Source organism: Sciurus carolinensis, chromosome 12 (assembly GCF_902686445.1).
Source record: "Sciurus carolinensis chromosome 12, mSciCar1.2, whole genome shotgun sequence".
In the NCBI taxonomy this organism is placed as follows: domain Eukaryota; kingdom Metazoa; phylum Chordata; class Mammalia; order Rodentia; family Sciuridae; genus Sciurus; species Sciurus carolinensis.
Window position 1 is genome coordinate 44,126,703 of NC_062224.1, and position 23,994 is coordinate 44,150,696.

General features: G+C 31.6%; 1 protein-coding gene across 1 annotated transcript; it reads left to right on the forward strand.

Moving 5' to 3' along the window:
- The first annotated feature begins 81 nt into the window (after window positions 1-81).
- LOC124962015 (ankyrin repeat domain-containing protein 26-like) lies at window positions 82-23,298 on the forward strand. Its single transcript, XM_047521097.1, has 12 exons — window positions 82-136; window positions 1,658-1,797; window positions 6,976-7,189; window positions 8,670-8,853; window positions 9,609-9,734; window positions 12,536-12,606; window positions 13,044-13,137; window positions 16,182-16,391; window positions 17,137-17,348; window positions 18,753-18,975; window positions 22,249-22,294; window positions 23,095-23,298. Exons 2-12 carry the CDS (start codon window positions 1,668-1,670, stop codon window positions 23,154-23,156), a joined length of 1,572 nt encoding a protein of 523 aa, XP_047377053.1. The 5' UTR covers window positions 82-136; window positions 1,658-1,667; the 3' UTR covers window positions 23,157-23,298.
- Window positions 23,299-23,994: the final 696 nt, after the last annotated feature.

Here is a 23,994-nt window from a genome sequence, read left to right on the forward strand (position 1 = left end):
AGCCCTGGCGCGGCTGCAACGCCCTCTGGCCTCGCGCCGCGGGGTCCTGGGCGTGCGCGCGCGCAGACGCCCAAACGGCCAGAACCGCGGACGCGCGGACGCCCGGGCGCCGGCTGCGCGGGAAGCCGAGGACGCGGTGAGAATCCCTCCGGGTCTCCGAGAAAAAAATAAATAACAAAACAAAATAAAGCGGACTGGAATGAACTCAGAGAAGTGACTGACGCAGTCTCTGTGCCTTTGACAGTGTCTCCTGAGTAGCTCTGATTTTCGTCAAGTAAATTGTCAGGTGTTATCAATTTAATAGTTACTTAGACGTGGGGCAGGGAAAAGGGATAAGTTTGTTTCGGTACAAGAGAAAAGTGAATTTTACCATCTTGCACGGATGATTACTTTGGGGTTGTAGAGTCCAAAAGTATAAAGCCTTGTTTCCTTGGGTCACCGGTGTCCTTGGCATGTATTGTGTACTCAATAAATATTTGTTGAACGCATGCTGTTGATGAATTTCTGCAGGGAAAAAAAAAATCGATCTTTAGTTTATTGAAAGTATGTTTCCAAAATTGCGTAAACATTTTTATTTTTAAAAAGCATTTGCAAAATTCAGAAATTATTACTTGTAGTGAATGATAAAATGGGTTTGTGTGCCATTATATCACTTAAAAACACTGCAAGGTAAGTGTTACTTTCTCAGCATTTTTTGAAACACGTTGTGAAGCCAGAATTCCTGGGTTCTTGGGCAAGTTACTTGGTCTTTCTTTGCCTGGTTTCTTCCTTTTTAAAATACCAATAGGTTACCTACCTCAGACTTGTGAGAATTGAGTTTAACAAACGCACAATGCTTAGAACAATGCATAGTATTTGCATAGTAGGTCCTGAAAAAGCTGACTCCAATCTATTTTTATTAGAAAAGGGCATTCCTCATATAAGGACTTAAATATTTTCTAAATAGGTTTTCCTGCCTGAAAATTTTTGTGTTATTGTAAATGACAGCAACAACAAAAACGCTGGTATATTTCTATCAAATATTGAAAATTACATTTTTTCCTTTTGCTTAAAAACTCAAAGTTTGATTTAAATTTAATTCTTTGCTATATTATTAATAATATTCGTTGTCCCTCAATGTTATACTTTGTTTATAGTTGAATAGTGGTAGAAAAATTTTTACTTTAAATAGCCTGTAAACTTATGAGTAGGAGAAATACATTACAAATGCAGAGATTTATGTAAAAAGACAATAGTTTTAGACATTCTTGGTATTTTACATTTATAATATTTACCTGAAAAGATTTTGTGCTTTTTAGGCCCAAAAAGAAAATATCTAATGAAAAGAACAAGGTGGTATAAGAAATAGCATTTTGTTGAAAATGTATATTTTTAAAGGCAAAACGATATATTATGAAAATGTAAATTTAAACATTATAAAAAGTAAAGTGAAAAAAGTGGTGAATCTTGTGCTCTTTAAGGACATTTTCTTTGAAAAAGCTGTTGAGAAACAGTAACCATTGATAATCGTTGTTTTGTTCACAAAAACAAAAAAAGTTCTATTTTAAAAAGTACCTGTACTTCTGCCCATATAAAAAGATAATAATTACCATGTCTGTACAATTAACGTGTGGTGTACATATTTGGGGAACATTTTGAAATAGTATTATTTTTATAGGTTAAAAAAAATGAATGCTATGGATGACCTGGATGATGGAACTCAGTCATCTGAAACAAACTTAGAGGATTGTGAGTTGCATTACCATAATTATGAGACTATTTTGCTGCTAATTGAACAACACAGAATGGAGTGTAAAGGTAGGACCATTGCATAAGTATGAGACCTTTCATTTAGATACAGTAATGAATGCACCCGTTCTTATCACAACACCATAGAACGCTGCTGTGTTAGAGTACTATTCATGTCAGAAATATGCTTTATAGGAAAATAGAATGAGAATTACTGAACACTGTCAGCCAAAGAGCTATGAAAATTTCCAATGCGCTTTAGCATGGTGGGAATGGCACTCTGTGCTTCTGATGGCTCTGCTGCTCCCCTGTGCCTTCACCATCATCAGATCAGGTCGCCATTATCTAAAATACTCCTACAACCTTAGAACTGTTTCTCTGCTGTGCCACATCTCCAAACCATCATCTACATGTTTTAAAATCCAGATCAATCATTTTAACCCCTTGCTTAAAACACAATTATCACTTCTCATTACTCTACTGTTAAAGATTTCACTTCTCTTGCTTTATCCTCCTCTGTGTGTTCCAGCCACTACAAGCTCAGATATTTGTTCTTGCAAAAGAGCTTTCTGTTTTCAATAGCACTAGTGAGGTATTATTGATACATGATGAACTGCCATATGTAGTGTTCAGTGTGATAAGTTTTGACTTGTATAAAAAATGTTTAATTACCATAATTAAGATAGTTAACAAATCTATCACCCACAGAAGTCTAGTATGTAAGAGATTCAATTTCTCCCTATCTTCACAAATACATAGTACAGTCAGCTTTGTTATCTTTTTTCTTTGTTTAATTTAGCCATTCTAATAGATGGTTGTTGTGTACATGGGTATGGTTTTAATGTACATTACACTAATGACTGTTGATCTTCAACATCTTTCCATGTGCTTATTTTCCTTTTGTATATATTCCTTGGTGAACTGTCTTTTCAAATCTTTTGCCATTTTAAAAATTAGTTTATGTGCTATGTGTTCAGTTTTAAAAATTCATGATATATTCAGGGTACCCATTTCCTTTTTCAGCATTTTTTTTTTTTTTGGCAAGGATTTCTTTCCCTAGTTTGTGCTTGATTTTTTTATCCTCTTTATCATATCTTCTGAAGATTATCTTTTTAAATTTTGATGAAACCCAATTTATATATTTGTTCAATTATGGATTTTGGTTTTGTGTCATATCTAAGAAATCTTTGTCTAGCTCAAGGTCATAGATATTTTCATCTCTGCTTTCTTTTAGGTGTTTATAGTTTTAGGTCTTATGTTTATGACCCATTTTAAGTTTATTTGTATAAATACTGCCATGTTCCTTTGTGGATATGGATATCCAGTTGTTCCAGCGCCATATGTTGAAAAGGCTATCTTTTCTCCCCGACATTGTCAATGTACCTTTGTCAAAAATATGTTGGCTATTTATTTTCTATATTCTCTGTTGTATTGCATTGATTTTTTTGGCTTTCTTTATACAAGCATCATACTGTTTTGATTACTATAGATTTATAATATTCAAAACAATCTTTCCTATCCTATTTATTTTGTTCTTTTTTTTCAGTTATTTTAACTATTTTAGATTGCCCCTAGGGCACACCCTCTACCTCTGAAATATATTCACAGCTTTCTATGTGAATTTTAGAATCAGTTTGTCATTAAAAACAAACAAACAAGCCTACTGGCCTTCTGGGAAACAGATTGGGGAGAATTAACCTCATCATAAGGAATCTTTTTCATAGGTTGCATTTAAGTTTTTCAGTAATATTTTGTAGTTCTTAGTTAATAGATATTTCCATTTTTTTCCATTTCAGATTTATCTGTATTTCAGATATTTTGATAAAGCTATAAATAGTTTTCTCTTTCTAAATTTTATTTTATTTTTAATTTATATGTAAGTATACATATTATGGGATACAGTGTGACATTTCAATATATATGTAAAACATGCAATGATCTTACCAAAGTAATGGCATATCTGATACCTCAGATATTTATTATTTCTTTTTTGGGGAATATGCTTGTTTTGAAATATTAAAGTAATTAACTACAGTTATCCTACTGTGCAATAATAAAGTTAGAAGTAATTCCTACTACCCAGCTGCACCCAATCTTTCTCCATTCCCCCTCTTCCACATCTTTCTCAGGCTCTGGTAACCTCTGTTCTAGTCTCTACTTTCATGAGATCAACTTTTTTGCATGGAGATTAGGTAAGTTTATCATTTATTGATCTCTGTTATGGTTTGGATATGAGATGTCCCTCAAAAGCTCATGTATGAGACAATGCAAGAAGGTTCAGAGAATAAATCATTGGGTTACAAGAGCCTTAACCCAGTCATTTAATACATCACTTGATGGGATTAATTGAGTGAGAACTGAGGGCAGGGGTTTATGGATGAGGGAGGTGGGGCATTGAGAGGTGGCTTTGGGTATAAATTTGTATTTGGCAAGTGGAGGTCTCTCTCTGCTTTTGATCATCATGTAAGCTACTTCCCTCTACCACACTCTTCTGTCATGATGTCCAGCCTCACCTTGGTCTGGAGGAATAGAACCTGCTGCCTGTGGACTGAAACCTCTGAAACCATGAGCCCCCAAATAAACTTTTCCTCCTCTGCAGTTGTTCTGGTAGGGTCTTTTAGTCACAGCACCAAAAAAGCTCACAACGCAATCTCAAAGTGTTTGATTTCATTGATTTTCTGTACCTTTTTCTGCTTTCTCTTTAATTTTATCTTTAATGTGTAGTGTGTTTGGATTGCAGTGACAAAATACCATAGACTAGGTGTAAATAACAGAATTTTTTTTCCCTAATGTTCTGGAAGTTGGGAATCCACAATCAGTGCTAGCAGATTTGGTTTCAGGCAAGGACCTCCCAGTTCATAGATATCTGGACACCTTTTCTCTGTGTCCCTATATGACAGAAGAAGTGAATAAGTTCTCAAAGACTTTTTTTTTTTAAAGAGAACTAATCCCATTCATGGGCCTCTGGCCCCATTACCTAATTACCTTCAAAGGACCCCACCTCCTAATACCATCACTTCTGTGACTAGATTTCAACATATGAATTTTGAGGGGATACAAACCTTCCAACTGTAGCAAATGTCTAGTATTTCCTTTCTTCTGCTTGCTTTGGGTTTAATTTTTTGTTTTCTAGTTTCTTGAGATGAAAGTCAATGTCATTGATTTGAGACTTCAATGCCAAAAAAATTTAATTAAGTACTCCTGTAGCTATAATTCCACAGATTCTGGTATCTGGTCTTTTTAGATTTGTTTAGTTCTAGTTTGTTTTTATCAGCTCTGATCCAAGTTTGTTCAGATGTATGTTACTTAGTTTCCAAAATTTCAAATATTTGAGTATTTTCAAGAAATATTTTTGTTATTGATTTCTAATTTGATTACTTTGTGATCAGGAAATATATTTTTCATGGCTTAGATAATTTTTACATAATCCATTTGCTAAGATATATTGCATGGTCTATGTTCTATTTTGTTAAGAAGAATGGTGTTCAAGTATGCTATATACTTATTGATTTTCTGCCTACTTATTTTTTCACTTATTGAGTAAAGGATATTGAAAACTTAGATGATACTTGTGAATTTCTCCATTTCTTTTTGAAGTTCTATCAATTTTGCTTCATATTTTGAAGCTGTTATCAGATACATAATCATGCAGGGTTGTATGTTGTCTTGGTTAGTTGAGCGTTTTATCATTGTGAAATGACTTTCTTTATTGCTGTTAGTAGTTTTTGCTATGAAATCTACTTTGGAATAAGTATAGCCATTCCTGGTATACCTTTTTTCCATCTTTTTAACCAATTTATGTTTTACATGTAAAGTGTATTTCTCATAAACAGCTTGTAGTTGGATTTCACTTTTTCTGGGTTTTGTTTTTGTTTTTGTTTTTGTCTTTTTAGGCAGTGGGTACCAGGGATTGCACTCAGGATCACTTGACCACTGAGCCACATCCCCAGCCCTATTTTGTGTTTTATTTAAAGACAGGGTCTCACTGAGTTACTTAGCACCTCATTTTTGCTGAGGCTGGCTTTGAACTGGATCCTCCCGTCTCAGCCTCCCAAGCCACTGCGATTACAGGTGTGTGCTCCGTGCCCAGCAGGTTTTACTTTCTTTTATCCTTGGATCTTACTATTTTTTTTATTGGTAAGAGGTCTTACCAATAAATGTACAGTCAATATATTTTGTATGTTAAATGTTTTATATATAATGAAAAATATGTGAGAACTGTGAGAGATCAATTTTTACTGTAATAGATGATTTACTAGAGAGACAATTGCTTGGGTAAAGAGATTAGTGTTCCTTGACTTTTTAAGCAGATACTTGAAACACTTGACCTCATCACAGTAGCATCAGAGGTAGCTATGAAATTATTACAGCAGTACAGTAGTAGACATCTTTGTTTGTTTATATTTCTCTTGACTGACACCAGGTACAGTCTGTTTGCTTGCATAAGTTTTGATAAATTTTAACTTTTTATAGATTTGTATGTTTTATTATAATGAATGATAAAATAGACCATTATCTATAACTACAAATATTTTATGTATTCATGACTTAACTGTTTCTTTATTTTTTTCAATACTTCTAGGCTATGTGTTTTGTCTTCAACTTTTTCAAATTTTCAAATTATCTTAAACCTCCAAAAGAAAAATAAATGGTCATATCAGTGACCCACACCGTTTAAACCATGTTATTCAATGGTCAGCTATAGTTAGGTTTGTCTGCCACCATGCTGTTGGATACCAAAAAGTTTGCATCCTCTACAAATACAATCTGACTTTTAAAAAATATTATTCATGCCTCTAATTCTTTTTATTTTTTGAAATTTATTTGGATCTATAGTTAAGTTACTTAAAAACAGTTTGATCCTTCCTAGTCTTGTTCTTGTGATTTGTTGGGTATACCAGAGCAGTGGCTCATTCCCCACTGCTGAGGGAAGACCTTTCTTATTACTCTACCTGTCTCTTCCCAGGCCGGTGTAGATCTACTTCCCTGATCTGATCCTAGAACTCTATCCTCAGAAAATCTATCTGAATTTATATTGTTAATTGTCTTTCTTCTTCAGTAGATTTTAAGCTAAACCAGAGCAAAGTCATGTGTTTTATCTGCAGAGTTTTAATAAAATGTGTTCCATACTGTAGGCACTCAGTAAACATTAGTTTAGAATATGAATGAGCAATTGTAAAAATGCAGTCCTTTATACACAAAAATACTCATATATTTTATTTCTGTCTTGTTTTCTCCCTGATACAGATTCTGTTAGTCTGTTGAAAATATGGGATGCAGTTCATTCATTTAAAAGATTAATAAAACTTAAAAATAGTCACTGTAAACTACTTACAGGAAAAATTTTGAAAGTTGAAAATAAGGTCACTGGTTTGCAAAAGGAGCTCTCAGAAACAAAAGAAGTAAAATCACACTTAGAGCATGAAAAATTAGAACATGATCAAGAGCTTTGCAATCTGAGGTATGATATCTTAGTTTTAAAGAAATTTGAACAATTTCCTTTATACTACAGATATGTAGAGGAGTGTTTACTCTTCTAGGGTTTGTAGGGGAGAAAATATCTCAACTTTGTGGACTATGAAATCTTGGAAATAAATTGTTCAGTATAAATACTTATAATAATTAAAGACATAGTCTTCCAAGTTACAATTTTAATGACTATATAGACTACTACAGTGGAGAAGCTTCACTATTTATTTAGCAAATAGAACTTGGGTTGTTTTTATTATTTTTTTTGTATTACAATTATTGTTGCAAGAAACATCATTTAAATTAATTTTCTATATTTCTAATGATTTACTTTGAATAAATTTAATATAGAATTATTTGACTAAAGTTTATAAACTTTTTAAAAGGGTCTTTGATCAATATTTCTGTTTTCTTCAAGAAAGTTTATATTAATTTACAGTGTCACCAGTGGATTATCAAATAACCATTTTTTTCTCAGCCCTGAAAAAAATTTTTTAATTTATACAATTTTGTTAGTTTTGGGTTTTTGGGTGTGTGTGTGTGTGTGTGTGTGTGTGTGCGTGCGTGCATGTGTGTGTGTGTGTATGTGTGTGTGCATGATATTTTCCTGAGGATTGAACCACAACTTTATGCATTCTAGGCAAGTACTGTACCACTGAACTTGACCCCACCTGTGGTTTTATTCTTAACATACATGAAATAAAAAGTAAAATGGAAAGTGGTTACCAACTAGTTTATTCAACATCTCTCTTGCATACATAAGCAAAATTAATTTCAAATTCCTATGTTTAAAGAACATATTACTCATTATTTAATTATTAGATCCTGGTCTTATTACAAATCAATTTTTTAATTGTTACAAAATGCATAATTATCAACAAGATGAGTTGAAAATGTTACAGAAAAATAAATATAAAAAGTATGATAACAGTTATTAGACTCCTTAGCCTAGTATTGGATTCTAGTAATGTACAGATATATATTGTGTGGAAAACATCTGAAATTGCTTATACTGTAAATCATTTTGGGGGTACTATAATGCTTCATGAAGTTAAAATTTTATTTCATAAATATGTTGACATGTTTGTAAATAATAACTTTAAAGAATAATTAACTTTCATTTCTATTTTAATTAAAGAGTAATCATAACTGTGTACAAAAGATAATTTCCAACATGTAACTTGACTGAATAATTTCAAAATTTCTTTTCCATAACATTTACCAGAGTTGCTAGTAATAAAAACACACCAATTTTCAGGCTTTTTTTTTTTTCCATGATTACCTTCCAAGTTTGTGTGTCCTTTGGAAGAAATCGAAGTGAGAAGTTAAAAACATGAGAACTAGAAAGGAATATATTCGAGAACATAGAAATTTTGTTAAAATAATAAATCAGCATGTGAAAAGCCAGATCGCAAGATGAACTTTTTATTTTCTGACAAAATGAATTTTAAGATAAGCATATTTAACTGCAGATTTACCTTAAAACAAGAACAGGAGAAGAGAATAAATACTGATTGGCTTTATGAAAAAATGAAGGGACAGTTAAGAGAAAAAGAAGAGCAATATAATAAAGAAGTTGAAGTGAAACAACAGCTTAAAATGTCTCTTAGAACATTAGATATGGAGTTAAAGACAGTAAGAAAGAACTTGAATCAGGTAAATTTTATCTTTGGTAAAAATTTCTTATTTCTAACTTTATTTCATCAATATTACTTATGTCCTTTTTGATTTTATTTATATATATACATATGCATACACACACATATATATGTAGTTATGCATCACTTAATAGATATACTCTGAGAAATTGTGTTCTTTAGCAGTTTCATCATTATGCGAACATCATAAGGCTATGTTTACATGAAATTAAGATATCTACCACATCACAAGGCAATATATTTTGGGGGGACCACAATTGTTAATCAGAACTTGTTAATCAAAACATTATCATGCAATGTATGACTTTATTATCTAAGTTGAAAACAAAATATTCACCCTAAAATAAATTATGACATATGAATAAAATTATTTATTTGTAAATCTTGGCATCTTCTAGGTACTCAGTAAATGTTTTCTAAATAAAGGATGGAAGGTAAATTGAGATTAATCACAAACATTAATTTAGGCATTTTTATGTTAAAATACATAAACTAGCTTTGAAAGTAAAATTTTTATAAAGAAAATTTTATTTCAAAATGTTATCTCTACCTATATTTAAGAACTATTTTAATCTTTGAAAAAATGTTGATGTAATTTATCAGTTATTATTTGAGTTATTTATGTGGGATAAAAGTTGTTGTGCTTTAAAATAGGTTATTTCCTTCTAACTTATTTATAAGGTTCTGCTCTCATTTAAGATTTTAGACTTTTCCCCACAATGGTATGACATCGAAAATGAAATGTATCTCTAGGTTTTAGAGGAACGAAATGACATCCAGAGGCAACTTTCTCAAAAAGAGAATGCCAGAATGTTACAAGATGGGATTCTTCGCAATCAAAAGGAGATAGAAATAGTACAAGAGAAAATGAGTTCTAAGGTATTTTCTTAATTATTTTCAAATAAATAGGTACATATGCATATGTGCATATTTTTAAAACCAGCTATATGCATCATGGAAAATACAGAGAATTTTTAAGTCATAATATATAAATGTATAGATATAATACACATATTTGGGTGTGGGGTGGTGACATTTTTAGCCTACTGAATAAAGTAGTGTTCTTAAGTCAACTCCATTTGTCTGTAACAGTCAACTAATTATTTGAACAATATCCTAATCCAAAGAAAAGGCTTTTAATATTTTCTATAGGAATTAATGATTTTTCCATAATCTCAAAACCCTTGCTACTAACAGTGGATATTCTAATTATTAGCAGTGATTTCACTCCCATGATGTGTTTTGGAGAGATTTGCGAATACTAAGTAAGGAGGAAACTTACACCCAGCAGAGACCATATTTTGGATGTTATCTTCTCACTTTGGAGAAAAGTAACAGTTTGCCTCAAGTAATCTCCTATTTCACTACAAAGAGCTTTTGAAAACACTGATATGCCATAGCATATACTTAAGCAAGTGCTCTTCCACTACCCTACATTCCAGCCTGAACGTTTTTTTTGTGGTTTTTGTACTATAGATTTTTATTGTGGTTTTTGTGCTACAGGGGATAGAACTTAAGTCCTTGCACATACTAGGTGAGCACTGTACCATTGGTCCATATCCCTGGCCCAGATCTGTATATATTTATTTCATAGTTTGCAAGATAACTTGTACAGAAAAGCCATTATACTTTTCTCAAAATTGAATGTTTACATTAACTTTAAAACTTCTTGGAAAGTCAGACATTTCTTTCATTTCCCTTTCATTTTATGGAAGCATAGAAATATCCAGATCCTGTATTTATATCCAAAATAGAGAATTAAGAAAATTATCTAAATATTGCCATTGGATTTTTTAGAGCAACTTTATTGAGATATAATGAACATACCATACAGTTCACCCAAAGTATAAAATACAGTGTCTCTTAGTTATTCATATAATTGTTACCACCACAATTCTAGAACATTTTCATCATCTTGAATAGAAACCCCAAATCCTTAGATTTCACCCATTACTCCCTTCTTCTTCCCCAGTTCTAGGAAACCACCAGTCTGTCTCTTTGTCCATATAATTCCCCTTTTCTGGATGTTTCATATAAACAGAGTCAAAAGTATTTAGTCCTCTTCGGTTGGCTACTTTAATTTCACATGTTTTCAGGATTCATATGTGTTATAGCAAGTATCAGTGCTTCATTTCTATTATTGAGTACTAGACTTAGGTTGCTTCCACTTTTTGGCTAAATGCCACCATGAAATTCATTTACAAGTTTTTACATGAACATGTTTTTATTCCTCTGCCATTGGATTTTATCCTTCAAGTTAATTGGGCTGATTTCATTGTCTCTCTGCCTAGCTCAGGCTGTCCTTTCTGTCTCTTCAGTTTTATTCATTTCACCTCATTTATTCAGAACTGGTTGACAGTTTGATCTTTTTCTTAATGCTTTCTGTGTTCTAACTCCTTGATGTACCATCTTCAGCAATAATCTGCAGAACAATTTAGTCCTTAATTTTACGTTATTTTTTGGGAGAGATAATGTTGTCTAAGTATATAGTATGCATGTCACCTATACTTGAATAATTTGAAAATATTTTAATTAACAGGATAAAATTAAATACTTTATACCATATCAATAATTTCTTGAGACATTTTCATTATAAATAAAACCTTATTAGATTTATAACTACACATTAAGCAATTAAATATAAAATTAAAAGCACTTAATCCTAATGGAGGAGAATTGTTCTATCAAATACTCACATTTTTCTTAACTATGGAAAAAAATCTAGAGTTGCCTTTGCTCATCATGTAACCAGAACTGAAAATTTTAGATTTATAGCATTCGACCAGCTGAGAGTCTCTGGCTACAGCTTTTCTAATATGGCATACCACACAACCTTAATCTGCTCATCAGAGTGCAGCCCAGCAAGAATAGGTTCTAGGAATGAATTAATTCAAAAGCCTTGATTTAGCAATAGAGTCTAGTATTTGCAGGCTAGTGACTTTAGACTGTGTCTGATTGTCATATCAGTTATACACTGCTTAATCCAGAAGGTGATGTTTACACTGTACTGTGTGATCAGTGTCCACTGAGATAAAGTAAGCTATAAATTATTATAAGCATACAAAACTGTTATTGGCTAATGGTATTAATGAAAGTTTTAGGAAGTATTGGGGATGTATTCAGGCTTAATTCTCATTTGCTCTCACTTTCAATGGTGTGATGAATGATTCAGTACAACTTATATAGAAGACCTCTTGCATTTGCTGCCACCTGCCTAAAATATCAAATTTTATTATAACATGAAATACAGTAATACTAATGCATCATTTGCCTATATAGTTGATTTTGTAGTTATTTATAGTTGATGAAGTGGTGCTTGGAAGACAAATTTTTAAATGTTATTCCTAAAGAAATTTACTGCTTTCCCCCATTTTACCAAATTTTTGAGTATCAGATAAAGCATAATTTAAAACAAAAATGATGTGCTTCATTCCTGCAGCATGGGTTGACATATTTTTTTCTGTACAGGGCCAGGTGGTATTATTTTAGGCTTTGTAAGGCATAAAATCCCTGCTGCAGCAATTCAGTTAACTCTGCAGTTCCAGCACAAAAGTAGCCATAAATAATATGTTTATGAAGGGATAGGCATATGTTCCAATAAAATCTTAGCATGGAAACAGAATGGACAGATTTGTACTAGATTATTAGTAAATATGAATTTTTTTCATTCCACATTTTAGTTGCAAGAAGCTCAGGATCAACACACAAAGGCTGTACGATGTGCTGAAAAGATGAAAGATCGCCTACAAACGTACAATTTAAAGCAGAATTCAAAAAAACTTGAGTATTTATAAGACAAATAAGCAATATATTGTGAGAATTGTATCAGTTATGACAATGAATACATCTGTGTGAATCCAGTGAAAATTTTTATATTTAAATGCATAACGGGATTGAGGATATAGCTCAGTGATAGAGCATGTGCTTTTCATACATTCAAATCCTGGGTTTGATCTTCAGCACCACAAAAATAAGGAAAAGAAATGCATAATTTTTGCACATTTTCCAGAAATTTTGCACATTACACAAACACATCCAGAAAAATGATATAAATGATACAATTACCAAATCATCTACTTTGCAAATTTTAAGAATTTATGTAACTACTCTTTCAGATGTTGTTTAGCAATTATATGGTATTTTCAAAATTGGTCTATGATAATAATTATTGTAAAATATACATTTTAGGCTTGAACTTAAAAATTCCAAGTTAAAAGATATAATAAAAAAGCAAGCAGAGAAAAATGAACAGCTTCAGAAAAACCTGTTTAGTGCAAATTTGGTAAGTCGGTCTCTATTAATTTTTGTTATACTGAAAAGGAATTTTGGGGGTTTTTTTGATGCTGGGGATTGAACTCAGGGGCACTTAACCACTTAGCCACATCCCCAGCCCTTTTTTGTATTTATTTAGAGACAGAGTTTCACTTAGTTGCTTAAGGCCTTCCCTTGCTAAATTGCTCAGGCTGGCTTTTGTACTCTCGACCCTTTTACCTCAACCTTGAGAACCACTTGGATTACAGGCATGTGCCACCCCACCTGGCTCTAAAAAGGAATTTTTATTAAGCAGTAGAATATAGTAACACTTTAGGCAGTATGAAAAGTTTCACTGATGCATTATAAAATAAAAACAAGACAAAGTATGCTGGTCAGCATCCTATAGGTAAGTCATCCCCAACTCCCAATATTAGATAATAACTACACTCAAAGTAATGCCACTAAGAATCAACATAATATGTGTGAGATTAGCTATTTACAGGAGTAATCCACACCAAGTAATAGCTTATGAGGCTATTGTCTATGAGAAGTGAACCAAAAGGAAGAAATAAAAGTATATATGACCTTAGCAAGGAGGTGAGGAACCAAGCATGAGAGCACACACATTCAATCCCAGCTCCACCAGAGACTGAAGCGGGAGGATCAAAGTTTGAGGCCAACCTGGGCTAAAAAGGGCTGTGGATTTAGTAGAGCACTAGCTTCACAACACAAGGCCCTGAGTTTGGTTCTCAGTATTACAGAAGGGGGAAAAAAAAAAAAAGGTGAAGGCTGGAAATGTGAATTAGGTAATCTGGGTTGAAGCCTTGAGGGTTAAGGAACTCAGAGCATTTCCAAAGAGAAATAGAAAGGGATAGGAATAAAATCAGGGACTGCTACTTTAGCAATGAAGTGGGGCTAGAGGAACAGAGAAGGGAGGGTATGGTCATTGTTAGCAGTTGCTACTGAGGAGTAAAGCAAAATGGACTTTAAAAAGATCCTGGATGAACCTCGGATCATTTTTGTTGGAATTACAGGATTGAAAACAGAATTTTGTGTAAAAGAAGATACTAAGGGATGAAAATAGATTTGTAGTTGAGACCAGCTGTTAAAGAATATTAGAGACTAATAGAAGAGGAAAAACAATGATAGGAAAGCCACAGAACCAGGCAAAAATTATGTTTTTGTATATCATAGAAAAGACTTAAACTTTACAAAGAAATAATTAAGAGCAGAGAAAAAAGCAAACTTCTGGGAGAATGCTTACAGAGGATGATGAGAATATTTTTTTAATCCCAAAGTCAGGTGAAAATCAAAAATGTAATGGAAATCAAATGAGTTTATAAAAAAAGTCTTAGTAAAATATGATTTTAATAAACCTAGAATATCTTGAACTATTAATGGAATGTTCTAGTTCATCTTTAAAATATAAATATAGCCACTCATTAAAATTTTTTCATTAACACTAATTTGTAAAAATTTCTATTTATAACACTTTGGCAATTTAAATTCCAGATAAAATAATGATGAAAGTGTATACCAATTTGAACTACTTTAAGGAAAGCCACTAATTTTTCAGTGTGTCTTTATTGGCATCAGGTTTATAAAGTGATCACATATAATTCATGAACTTATGAGAAATAATATTTTTGCAAAAAAAAGGAGTGAGTCTCTAGATTTTTAAAGATAATTTTCTTTTAAAATTTTTCTCAGAGTATGATGACAGTACAGTAGGGCTTCCACTAACAGCTTCTTTGAAGCCCTTTTTGGCTATTTTTTTCTAGGTTATTCTGCTTCTGGTCCAAAAGCATCCTACATGTCCTAATTTTTTTTTTAATGACAGCAACTCATATAATATGTTTCAGTATCTCTTCCAGTTACTGATATATAATAACCCACCTCAAAATTCAGTATTTCAAAACATTTAGTTCATAATATGCAGTTTAATCAAGGTTCAGTGAGACCCAATCAGAAGCTGGCCATTGAAGCTGGCTTTGGTCTGGACCTTTAATAGGGACCACCTGCGTGAGGACTCATCAGGTAGGTTGGGTTTCCTCACAATGTGATAGCTTGATTCTAAGAGCAAGCTCCCTTAGAGTCAGGTGGAAGCTATATTCCATTTTCTAACCTAACCTAAGAAGTCACTCAGCAGTTCCATCAAATTCTGTTAAATAGAAAGCAGTTACTAAGGCCTCATTCTCAAGAGAGTAGATTTCACAGGATAAATGTCAAAGAAAGCACAGATGTGCTATAAAACTGCTACTGTAAATAATCATTGTGTCCAAAGGAAAGTAGTTCTTCTCAACTCATTAGCACTGAAATCCCACCAAATTTTAATTGCTGTTTAGCATGCTTCCTTATTTTGTGGAAAAAAATCAGAAGATTTTTCCATGTAAGATTATGCTTTTGAATTCTGTCATTTTTGTTCCAAAAAATGCACAAGTCATGTGACAACTTTTAAACTGGGCAATATCGTTGCTCCTTACTGAGAATAATTGGAATGCAATTAAAATTAATTTAAAATACTTTGCAGTTCAAAAAAGGCTGACCTTAGAATTCACATTTACAAGATTTATTAATTAGAGATTTATTTTCAAAGTCTTATTTTGAGTTACTTATTGATACAGGCCTAGATAACTCAATATGATGTCCCTTAAACATCTTTAGAAATTATGGGGGATGAAGTTGGGAAAAGGGTAAGAGACTCTTCTAAGAGTTAACTTAGTAATCTTAAGAAGAGAGACATAAAACAGCCATAGAAAAATAAAAGTTTAAAATCAAGTGCAGATATTTTGTGACAAAAATGGTGAGTGTGAAGAATATGTTTTTGTGATTCCTAGTGATTTTAACTTTGTTGATTTTCTAAGTAACTTAAGAGGCCACATTCTAAGAGTCTAATTAATTTTATTGCAACTGAATTTATGTCAAAATTTGTTATTAATTTTGTGTTAAAGTATGCTCAGCCTGCTTCCTTCATTATGATATTATTTTATTCAAACAAATTGATCTTACAACAAAATTGGAAATTGCATCTTTAAAATATCTACTTCTGGATAAAAAATTATTTCTTTGCAGGAGTTATTATCTATGAAATCTATACAAAAAGAATGTGAAAAACTGGAGAAGAATAAAAAGAAATTGGAACAAAAAGTAGTGAAACTCAAAAGTCACATGGAAAAGAATATGATAGAACATGGTCAAATAAAACAGTATGAACAGGAGATCAAAGAAAGAGCAAGACAAGATTTAGAAGAAAAATTAGAACAAGTCAATCTATTTTTACAGGTTAATTTATCTTCAATGCGCTTTAGGTTTATTTCACTATAATTTTATTTGGATATATTCATTGTATGTATTTTCTCTACCTCCCTTATAGCAATTTGTCTTTCAAAGTTCTAGAAGGAAGATGACATTTGTTTCTCCTTTTAATTATCTCAGTTTCCATCTTGTTATAACTAGAGCTTTTGAATAATGATTCTCGTTAGAGAATCGTTTAATTTTTAAGAATAATTGGCATAAAACAAGATCATTAGGGGGAAAAGAAAGTTATGATGTACAAATTATACCATATTCTTAAATGAGTCTTAAATTTCATTGTTCAGTATTTTACAATTTTGAATTGAGTCTATTCTTTGAAATATCAGATTATATGAAAGTTAACCTAAGAATGATTCAGAGCTGAAGATGTTGCTCAGTACTAGAACACTTGCCTAGCATGCAGGAGGTCCTGGATTTAATCTCCAACACTGCAAAAAGAAAAAAAAAGACAAGATTCATTTTTTTATAATTCAGATTTAACACACTTGATATTTATAATAGATATTTTAAACTCAGCACCTTTTTTCACATATTTAAAATTGCTCTGACTTAAACTAATGGAAAGAGCAGACTGAAACTGTAACTCAGTGATAAACCACCAGCTCAGCATGAGCAAAGCCCTGAATTCCAGCACTGAATGGGGGGCGGGGGGGGAAGAAGGGAAACAAATAACAATAATTATTTGGTTTATAATTATTTTAAATTGCTTTAGACACAAGTAGAATCTCAACACTTACAGCAGATAAGAGAAAATAATAGTGCTTCAATAAAAGGCCAGATGGAACTCAGAATTAAACATCTGGAATCTGAACTGTTTAAAATGAAAACTCAAGAAGATTCTAATAGAAAACAACTGGGAATATATCAGGAAATCTGTCTAGAAGGATTCCAAATTACAAAATCATTGTCAGATGAACTAAACAAGTAAGTCAAAACACAGAATCAGAAAAAAACTGAGTTCATTTATTTGTCTCTAGAGTGTAGTTTTTAGTGAGACAAATTTTTAGTGAGACAAGTCTGTTAGACAAGTTCATGAGATTTGTAGGATGTGAAAGCTAACTAGACAATGTAATTTGGGGAAATAATGGTAGTAAATCAATCACCTTTAAAATGCTAGATTGGGCAGTTTCCCACCCCTGCACATACTTTTTGTTTGTTTGTTTTATTTATGGCTCCCCACCACCAGCCTTAATAGTCTCATAGAGTTAACCTGATTTATTAGTTTTTCAGCTAAATATTTTTGAAGTTTTGTAATAGAGTTATAGTGTCATAAATTTTCTTGTCAGCACTCCCTTATATTAACAAATATTAATTTAACTGTTAACAAATTTAACTCTGTTCTTGAAGATGACTACTTAAACACAAAAGGTCAAGTACTACTAATAGTAGTGGTCCTCTGAATGCATTCTGGCATTTGGTAAATTAATTTGATTGGGATATTTGGTGTTATTACTAGAGTGTGCCTACAGACAGTGTCCTTTTTGGTTATTCTACTCTATATAAAGAAATATTTGTGATATATAGAAATATTAAAACAGGGATTAGGGGATATATAATTTGGAAAGTGGTGAAAATTAATTTCTTGTTCAGTGTGAGGGACTATATCAAAAGCAGAAATGGCTGGTCTCACCTCTGATGCCTTGGTAACAATATTACAAGTTAATTACTTTAGGAGCTACATTAGATCTTTTTGGTCACCAATCTTCCCTAGCAGTTGCGCGGCTTTGAATCATTCCTCAGGGCCAGATGCTTAGTTTCTCCCAGATAATGGGTGAAATGTACCCATGGTGAAAGCAAAGACATGAAAATGCTTTCAAGGGATGTTTTACTAAATTCCTAAACTAATTTTATGAGTACAAGTATTTCTAGCTTTTCTTTTTTTTTCAGTTTTACTTTTTAATTGTATACATTTGAGTACATTTTTAAATAAATTTTATGTATGGTGAAATGGCTATTATTCTCAAGCACATTAACATATTCATCACATAGTTACATCTCACATAGTTACCCTTTAAGTACAAGTATTTCTAATGACATGCTCCAGAATCTTATAGGTAGAGCCACAGTCCTTCCAGAAGGCAGCAGTAAGCAAAACATCAGTGACACCATTTCTCTTCATTTGTTAGAAATCTCCTTCGAAATATATGTACTTCTTTAGAAAACTACAATTACACAGTAGGTATGCTCTGACATATTTTCAGTGTTAAAACACTGTTTAATGGGAAATTCCATTTATTCTTATGGTGATGTTTTTCTAAATGCAAGTCATTTGAGAATCATTTAGAGAAAAGTGAAATATTAAGTATTTGTCTTTTTCAATCTTCACAGGACTAATGAGAAGCTAAAGGAGGTCAATACCAAACTTCTAATAGAGAAACACTACAACAGATCCTTACAATATAGCACTTTTAGTACAAGGCCTGTCCTTGAGTGTCCTTGTACTGGAAATCATGATCATTTTGTACTCGACAGAAGTTTTATTACAAGAAGAAACTTAGAGATTCCTACCTCAAACCCATGGCCTTCAAATGAAAGCATTCAGAATCCCAGGGTTAGTTATATTAGTTTTTTTTTTTCCCCATTGCTTTAAGATTTCTGATATAATTCTTGCTTTTAGTTTGATGAAATGCTGAGTCATTTAGTTGACTTTTGCATGTTAAATAAAGGTCACAATAATCTGTGTTCATAAAATAATTCAAATTTTTTTCAAAAGTCCCTAGAGCTCTCATTTTCAAGACATACTCATGAGTTAACTTGACTCAATAAATGGAACTAAACTGATATATTTTTAACTCTCTTGAAAGCTTCATTTACATTAGATTTTTAGAAAATGAATATTATCACCTACAATTAAAAGAATACTTTGAGATGCTTTGCTTCTAAGCAATGTTCATTTGGCTGTGCTTTATAACACATAAAGTTTTCCTGCACTGTCCCAAGTTTACCACCCCAAATTATAAGTGAATAATATCCAAACACTTAACCTCATATGGATGGTTATAATTTAAACAAATCTGAGATGGATACTTTTTATGAATCAAATAAACCTGTAATATTAAAAAAGATGATTTTCTGTTTCTGAGTTGAAGTATTTTTTTTCATTTTCTTAAATAAGAATATTCCTTAATTGCTATTTTACTTATAGAATCTGTATCTCATTTTTTTATAAAATGTTTATTGCTGCATGTAGTTTATAACTATTACAATAGTCTTTAAATAAATTAAGCAAATACTTGAGTTTTTAAAATGAAATTCTCTTATGTCTGTCTTGCTTCACTTGAATAATTGATGGCATTGATATCAAGAGCCTATAGCAATTACCATCAGACAAAATCAATTATTTCTTCCTATCCAGAATCTCATGTAAAGCTGCATACTTCCCCAACTCCTCTGGAAATGTAACTGGAACCTTCCAAATACAACCATGGGATTTCATTCACAGAAAAAAAAAAAATCTATTTCTGGAGATCAAAAAATGGCCCCAAGAATGATAAACTGTATCAATTGTATCATTGGTTTAAAAAAAAATTGAAACTATGCTTGACCCAGTTAGAAATATTTGTCTAATGCTTGACTATTTTTGACTAGAGGGAAAATTACAAAACCAAAATATTGTTAGAACAAAATATAAATCAATAGCAGTTTTCATTGTTTATCTTTACTACTGAAATATCCATTTCAATTAGCACTCATTGGCTTAGAGCTTTGATTGTTTTTCTGATCATCATCATTAGTTTGCCAATGCACAGAAGGGTAATAGCCCTGTGTTACCTGAGACTTCAACCTTATTTTTTTATTTGACTTCATTTATTTCCTAATAAAATCACAGAGAAGTAAATCTATCTTAAAATGGAATAAATTAAATGATTTTTAATATGTAAATTATATTCTAGCTAGATGTGTTTTCATCATTTTGCTATCTTAGTTACATGTTTTTCTGGAAAAATGAGAGAATCAGTGTCTTAAGTGATTCAGAGTCATGAAACTGGACTACTGTATATGAGAAGAGAATGAATATAAATGCATATGTAAATAGTTAATCCTGATGCAAATATAAAATGTTTTCATTAGTTCTTACCAGAAACTTAGGTAATATATTATTTTATAAGAGAATGATAAATTAGTGTGTAAATGCAGACACCACACAAAGGAAGATTTTTGTGAAACTATTTCTTCCCCCTTAATTGAGGAGGGAAATAAGGATGTTTATTTTTTAGTATTTCTAGGTATGTTGAAGAATAGTTTGTTTTAAATTTAATCTGGTAGTTTCAATGGTGTACATGGTTTCTTTTTGAAGCATTAGTGTGTCACATCATGCTAGACTTAATAAGAGAAATCAAAAACACTCTTTTCTCAAAATCCAAAAATATGTCTCTATAATCACTTCAGAATGCCTTGAAAGAGTTCTTTTGCAATTGTAATTTACAGAATTCTTAAAAGTGCCTTATAGAGTTTTTAGGAATTTGATTATTTCTGCTCGGTTAACAATACTGCAGTACATAGTAACATGCTCTAAGATAATAGTAGAAAAAAGTGGGTTTTTGGAAGACGAATTACAAAGCAACAGACTTTTAAGGATTTTTAGCTATGATTTAAGAAAGTACAGTGTTAAACTAACATTAACACCGAATTTGTTTATCCATCTCTTTTATTTGCATGGTTTTAACATTTTAGACTATCATGACGTTCTATCTTACTAGCATTTTTTTTCCTAACTTTAAGGAAGATTATTATAATGAATTCTTGCTGTAGTCTAAGATCTCAGTTGGACTGGTTATTGAAGCAGTTTTCTCCAAGTTCATAGCATTAAGCATTAGTACATCTCCTACCCTTCCATGAAATTTAGCCTTCCACTTAACAAAACTTAAGTTTGAAAAACTGCCTCTAACCTATATTTTTACATTTTTCAAGAAAACTTTCTTAAATTTTTGTGTCTATATTAATTAAAATGGTCATACTCCAGATGCATATTTTAAATCTTTTGCCATAAAATTTTCACATTATGAAATTTTTACCTTCTCCATTTTTGTATTTAAGAGTCTGTGCTGAAAATTAATAGCATAGGACATGTGAATTTTTTTAATTTTCTAAAAGAGATTGCAGAGTTCATTTTAAGGAAAAATATAGTAAATATAAAAACTGATTAAACTTTTATAAAAGAGTTTTTATAAGTATAACAGTAACGCATTCATTATAAAATATGAGTTGAATAGTTTAACTTACATCAATAAGATCAAACATCACCCTTCTGAAATTTATATTTAATAGATCAATATAAATTATATTTTTCATCAGATTAATCTAAATAGCATTACACACATATTCTCCATTATCTGAACTTGAAATTAGTTATTTTATTCATATTATTACTTTTATTATAATTAGAACATATTAATTGTACAAAACAATGGATTTCATTGCAACATTTTCATACGTGCATTTATCATGTATTACCCATCTTTTCTTTCCGGATCTCTTTCCCCTTCCCTAAGAGTCCCTCATATGCTTTTTTGTCATCTTTTTTTCCCCTTGGTTTCAAAGAAGAAATAAAATATGCAGAACTTGTCTTTCTGAATCTGGACTATTTTTGCTTAACATAATGGTATACAGTTCCATCCATTTTCCTGAAAATGGCATGATTTTGTTTTTCTTTATGTCTGAATAATACTCCCCTGTATTTGTTTTCTTCATGTGATTTTTAAAAGCATTCTCAAGTTCTAATCTTTAAAAGTCTTAAAGACCACATTTTCTAAGTGATATATCATCCTCATGATAATATCTCTTATTTAACTTAAATATTATAATTAATATTTATTAATTTCAGATGTGGCAGGAATTGCAAGAAAACATAAATAGAGGAGTAACAGAAGGTATGTTGCCAAAATTTATGGATTAAATTTAGATTAAGTAATTCATTTCTGAAGTAAACTGTAGATAACAAGTGCCATTCCTTTGGTTAATAGATTCTACATTATGTAATTTTTCTTACACATATAAAATGAAATGTACTCTCTTAGTCACCTTTCTGTCACTGTGACCAAAATACTTGACAAGAACATCTTAGGTCATTGGTTTGCTTGACCCCTCAGAAAAAGTTCCAAAATTTCTTGGCATGGAATAAAAAAATACATAAATCAATTTGATTCTTTTCGAATTATTCTGCCTTACCTCTTCCCGTTTTTTCCTACTCAGCTCTAGCTTCTAGCCAAACTAGACTACTATAATTCCACAAATGTTCTTCCTCACCTCTACCTGTTTGCATGTACTTCTTCCCTCGTTCTGATGTACTTATCTTCCCTAACAAAAAGCCTACAAAATTGGGATCCAGGTGCCTTCTATGTGTTCCAATAGGGCTCTCTTTTGTACCTGTCATAGTATTTATGACTCTGTATGGAACTTGCCTGTTCATATGTTTTTATGTTAGACTATACAATTGTTGAGGAATGACTTGTATCATCTTTCTCTTGTCATTCCAGTGCTTGTTAAAGTACTTTAGCACCTGGTTGTTAAATAAATGAATGAAAAATGGAAAAACCAGAAACTGATACTTAACCACAATGATAACTAATTAATTCAACTGATCAAAGTTCTTGACTGTTTTACTGACTCATGCTTAATTAACTAGGAAGTCTTTGACATCGAGAATATAATTCTTTTCTTTTCTCTCCAGCTGCTGCTGAAGCTGAATCTAGATCCTTTAGAGCTTCTCCACTAGGATGTACTAATAAGTAAAGTCAAGATCTACTCTCAGAAGCATCATAAGAGCTTGCAGAGATTTTTAAATAAATAATATATGCTCTGAAAGACAAAGTGTTATTTATTACATTGTTTAAATAACATCTTAATTGCTTCCCAATAAACATGAAATATGAAAACTTTATTGAAGGAGAAATGTTTTTATATCACATATGTGATAAAAATTCAGGTAATATTTTAAACTCTTTTCTGGGTTTTATACACTCAACTGCCCTAATACCAGCAATTTAAACAGTACCCAAACAGGTTGTCATTAATAATTTGGTGGACTTAAATCTCACCTTGATGATAGTTTGTATTTCCCAGTTTTTATCATTACACAGGGACATAAAAATTGACAGGTCATCATGTTGACATAATGATAATATAGCCATTGTCAATATTTTATTATAAACATTGTAGTGCCATCTAACATGATTTTAACTCTTTTCATAATTTTAGTTTTGAGCACTGACATAATTATATTTTTATATGTTAATTATGTTATAGTTAATATGTTCTCATGGAAACCATATCTAAAACTTTTGAACTTTGTGTTTGTTCATTTGTTTAATTATCTTTTATTTACATTTGGAAACAGTATTAAAATTGGAAATATAAGTTCCAAGTTCTAATGCAAAGAATTCTTCCCCCTGAACCAGTCAAGAGTAAATTGCTGAACTATCACCATCATCCCTTATTACTTTAGTATATATTTCCTATAAGTCAGAACATTCTGCATAACTGCAATACGACTTTAATCCATTCTACAGTTTAATTCTCAGATTCTTTACAACTTTTGCTATTTGTCTGTAATGTCCTTTAGAGCAGAGTT

Coding starts and splice junctions, on each gene's coding strand:
- LOC124962015 (XM_047521097.1), top strand. CDS start 1,668: ATGAATGCTATGGATGACCTGGATGATGGAACTCAGTCATCTGAAACA. Junction 1,798..6,975: donor ACACAGAATGGAGTGTAAAG/GTAGGACCATTG, acceptor TCCCTGATACAG/ATTCTGTTAGTCTGTTGAAA. Junction 16,392..17,136: donor AAGTCAATCTATTTTTACAG/GTTAATTTATCT, acceptor AAATTGCTTTAG/ACACAAGTAGAATCTCAACA.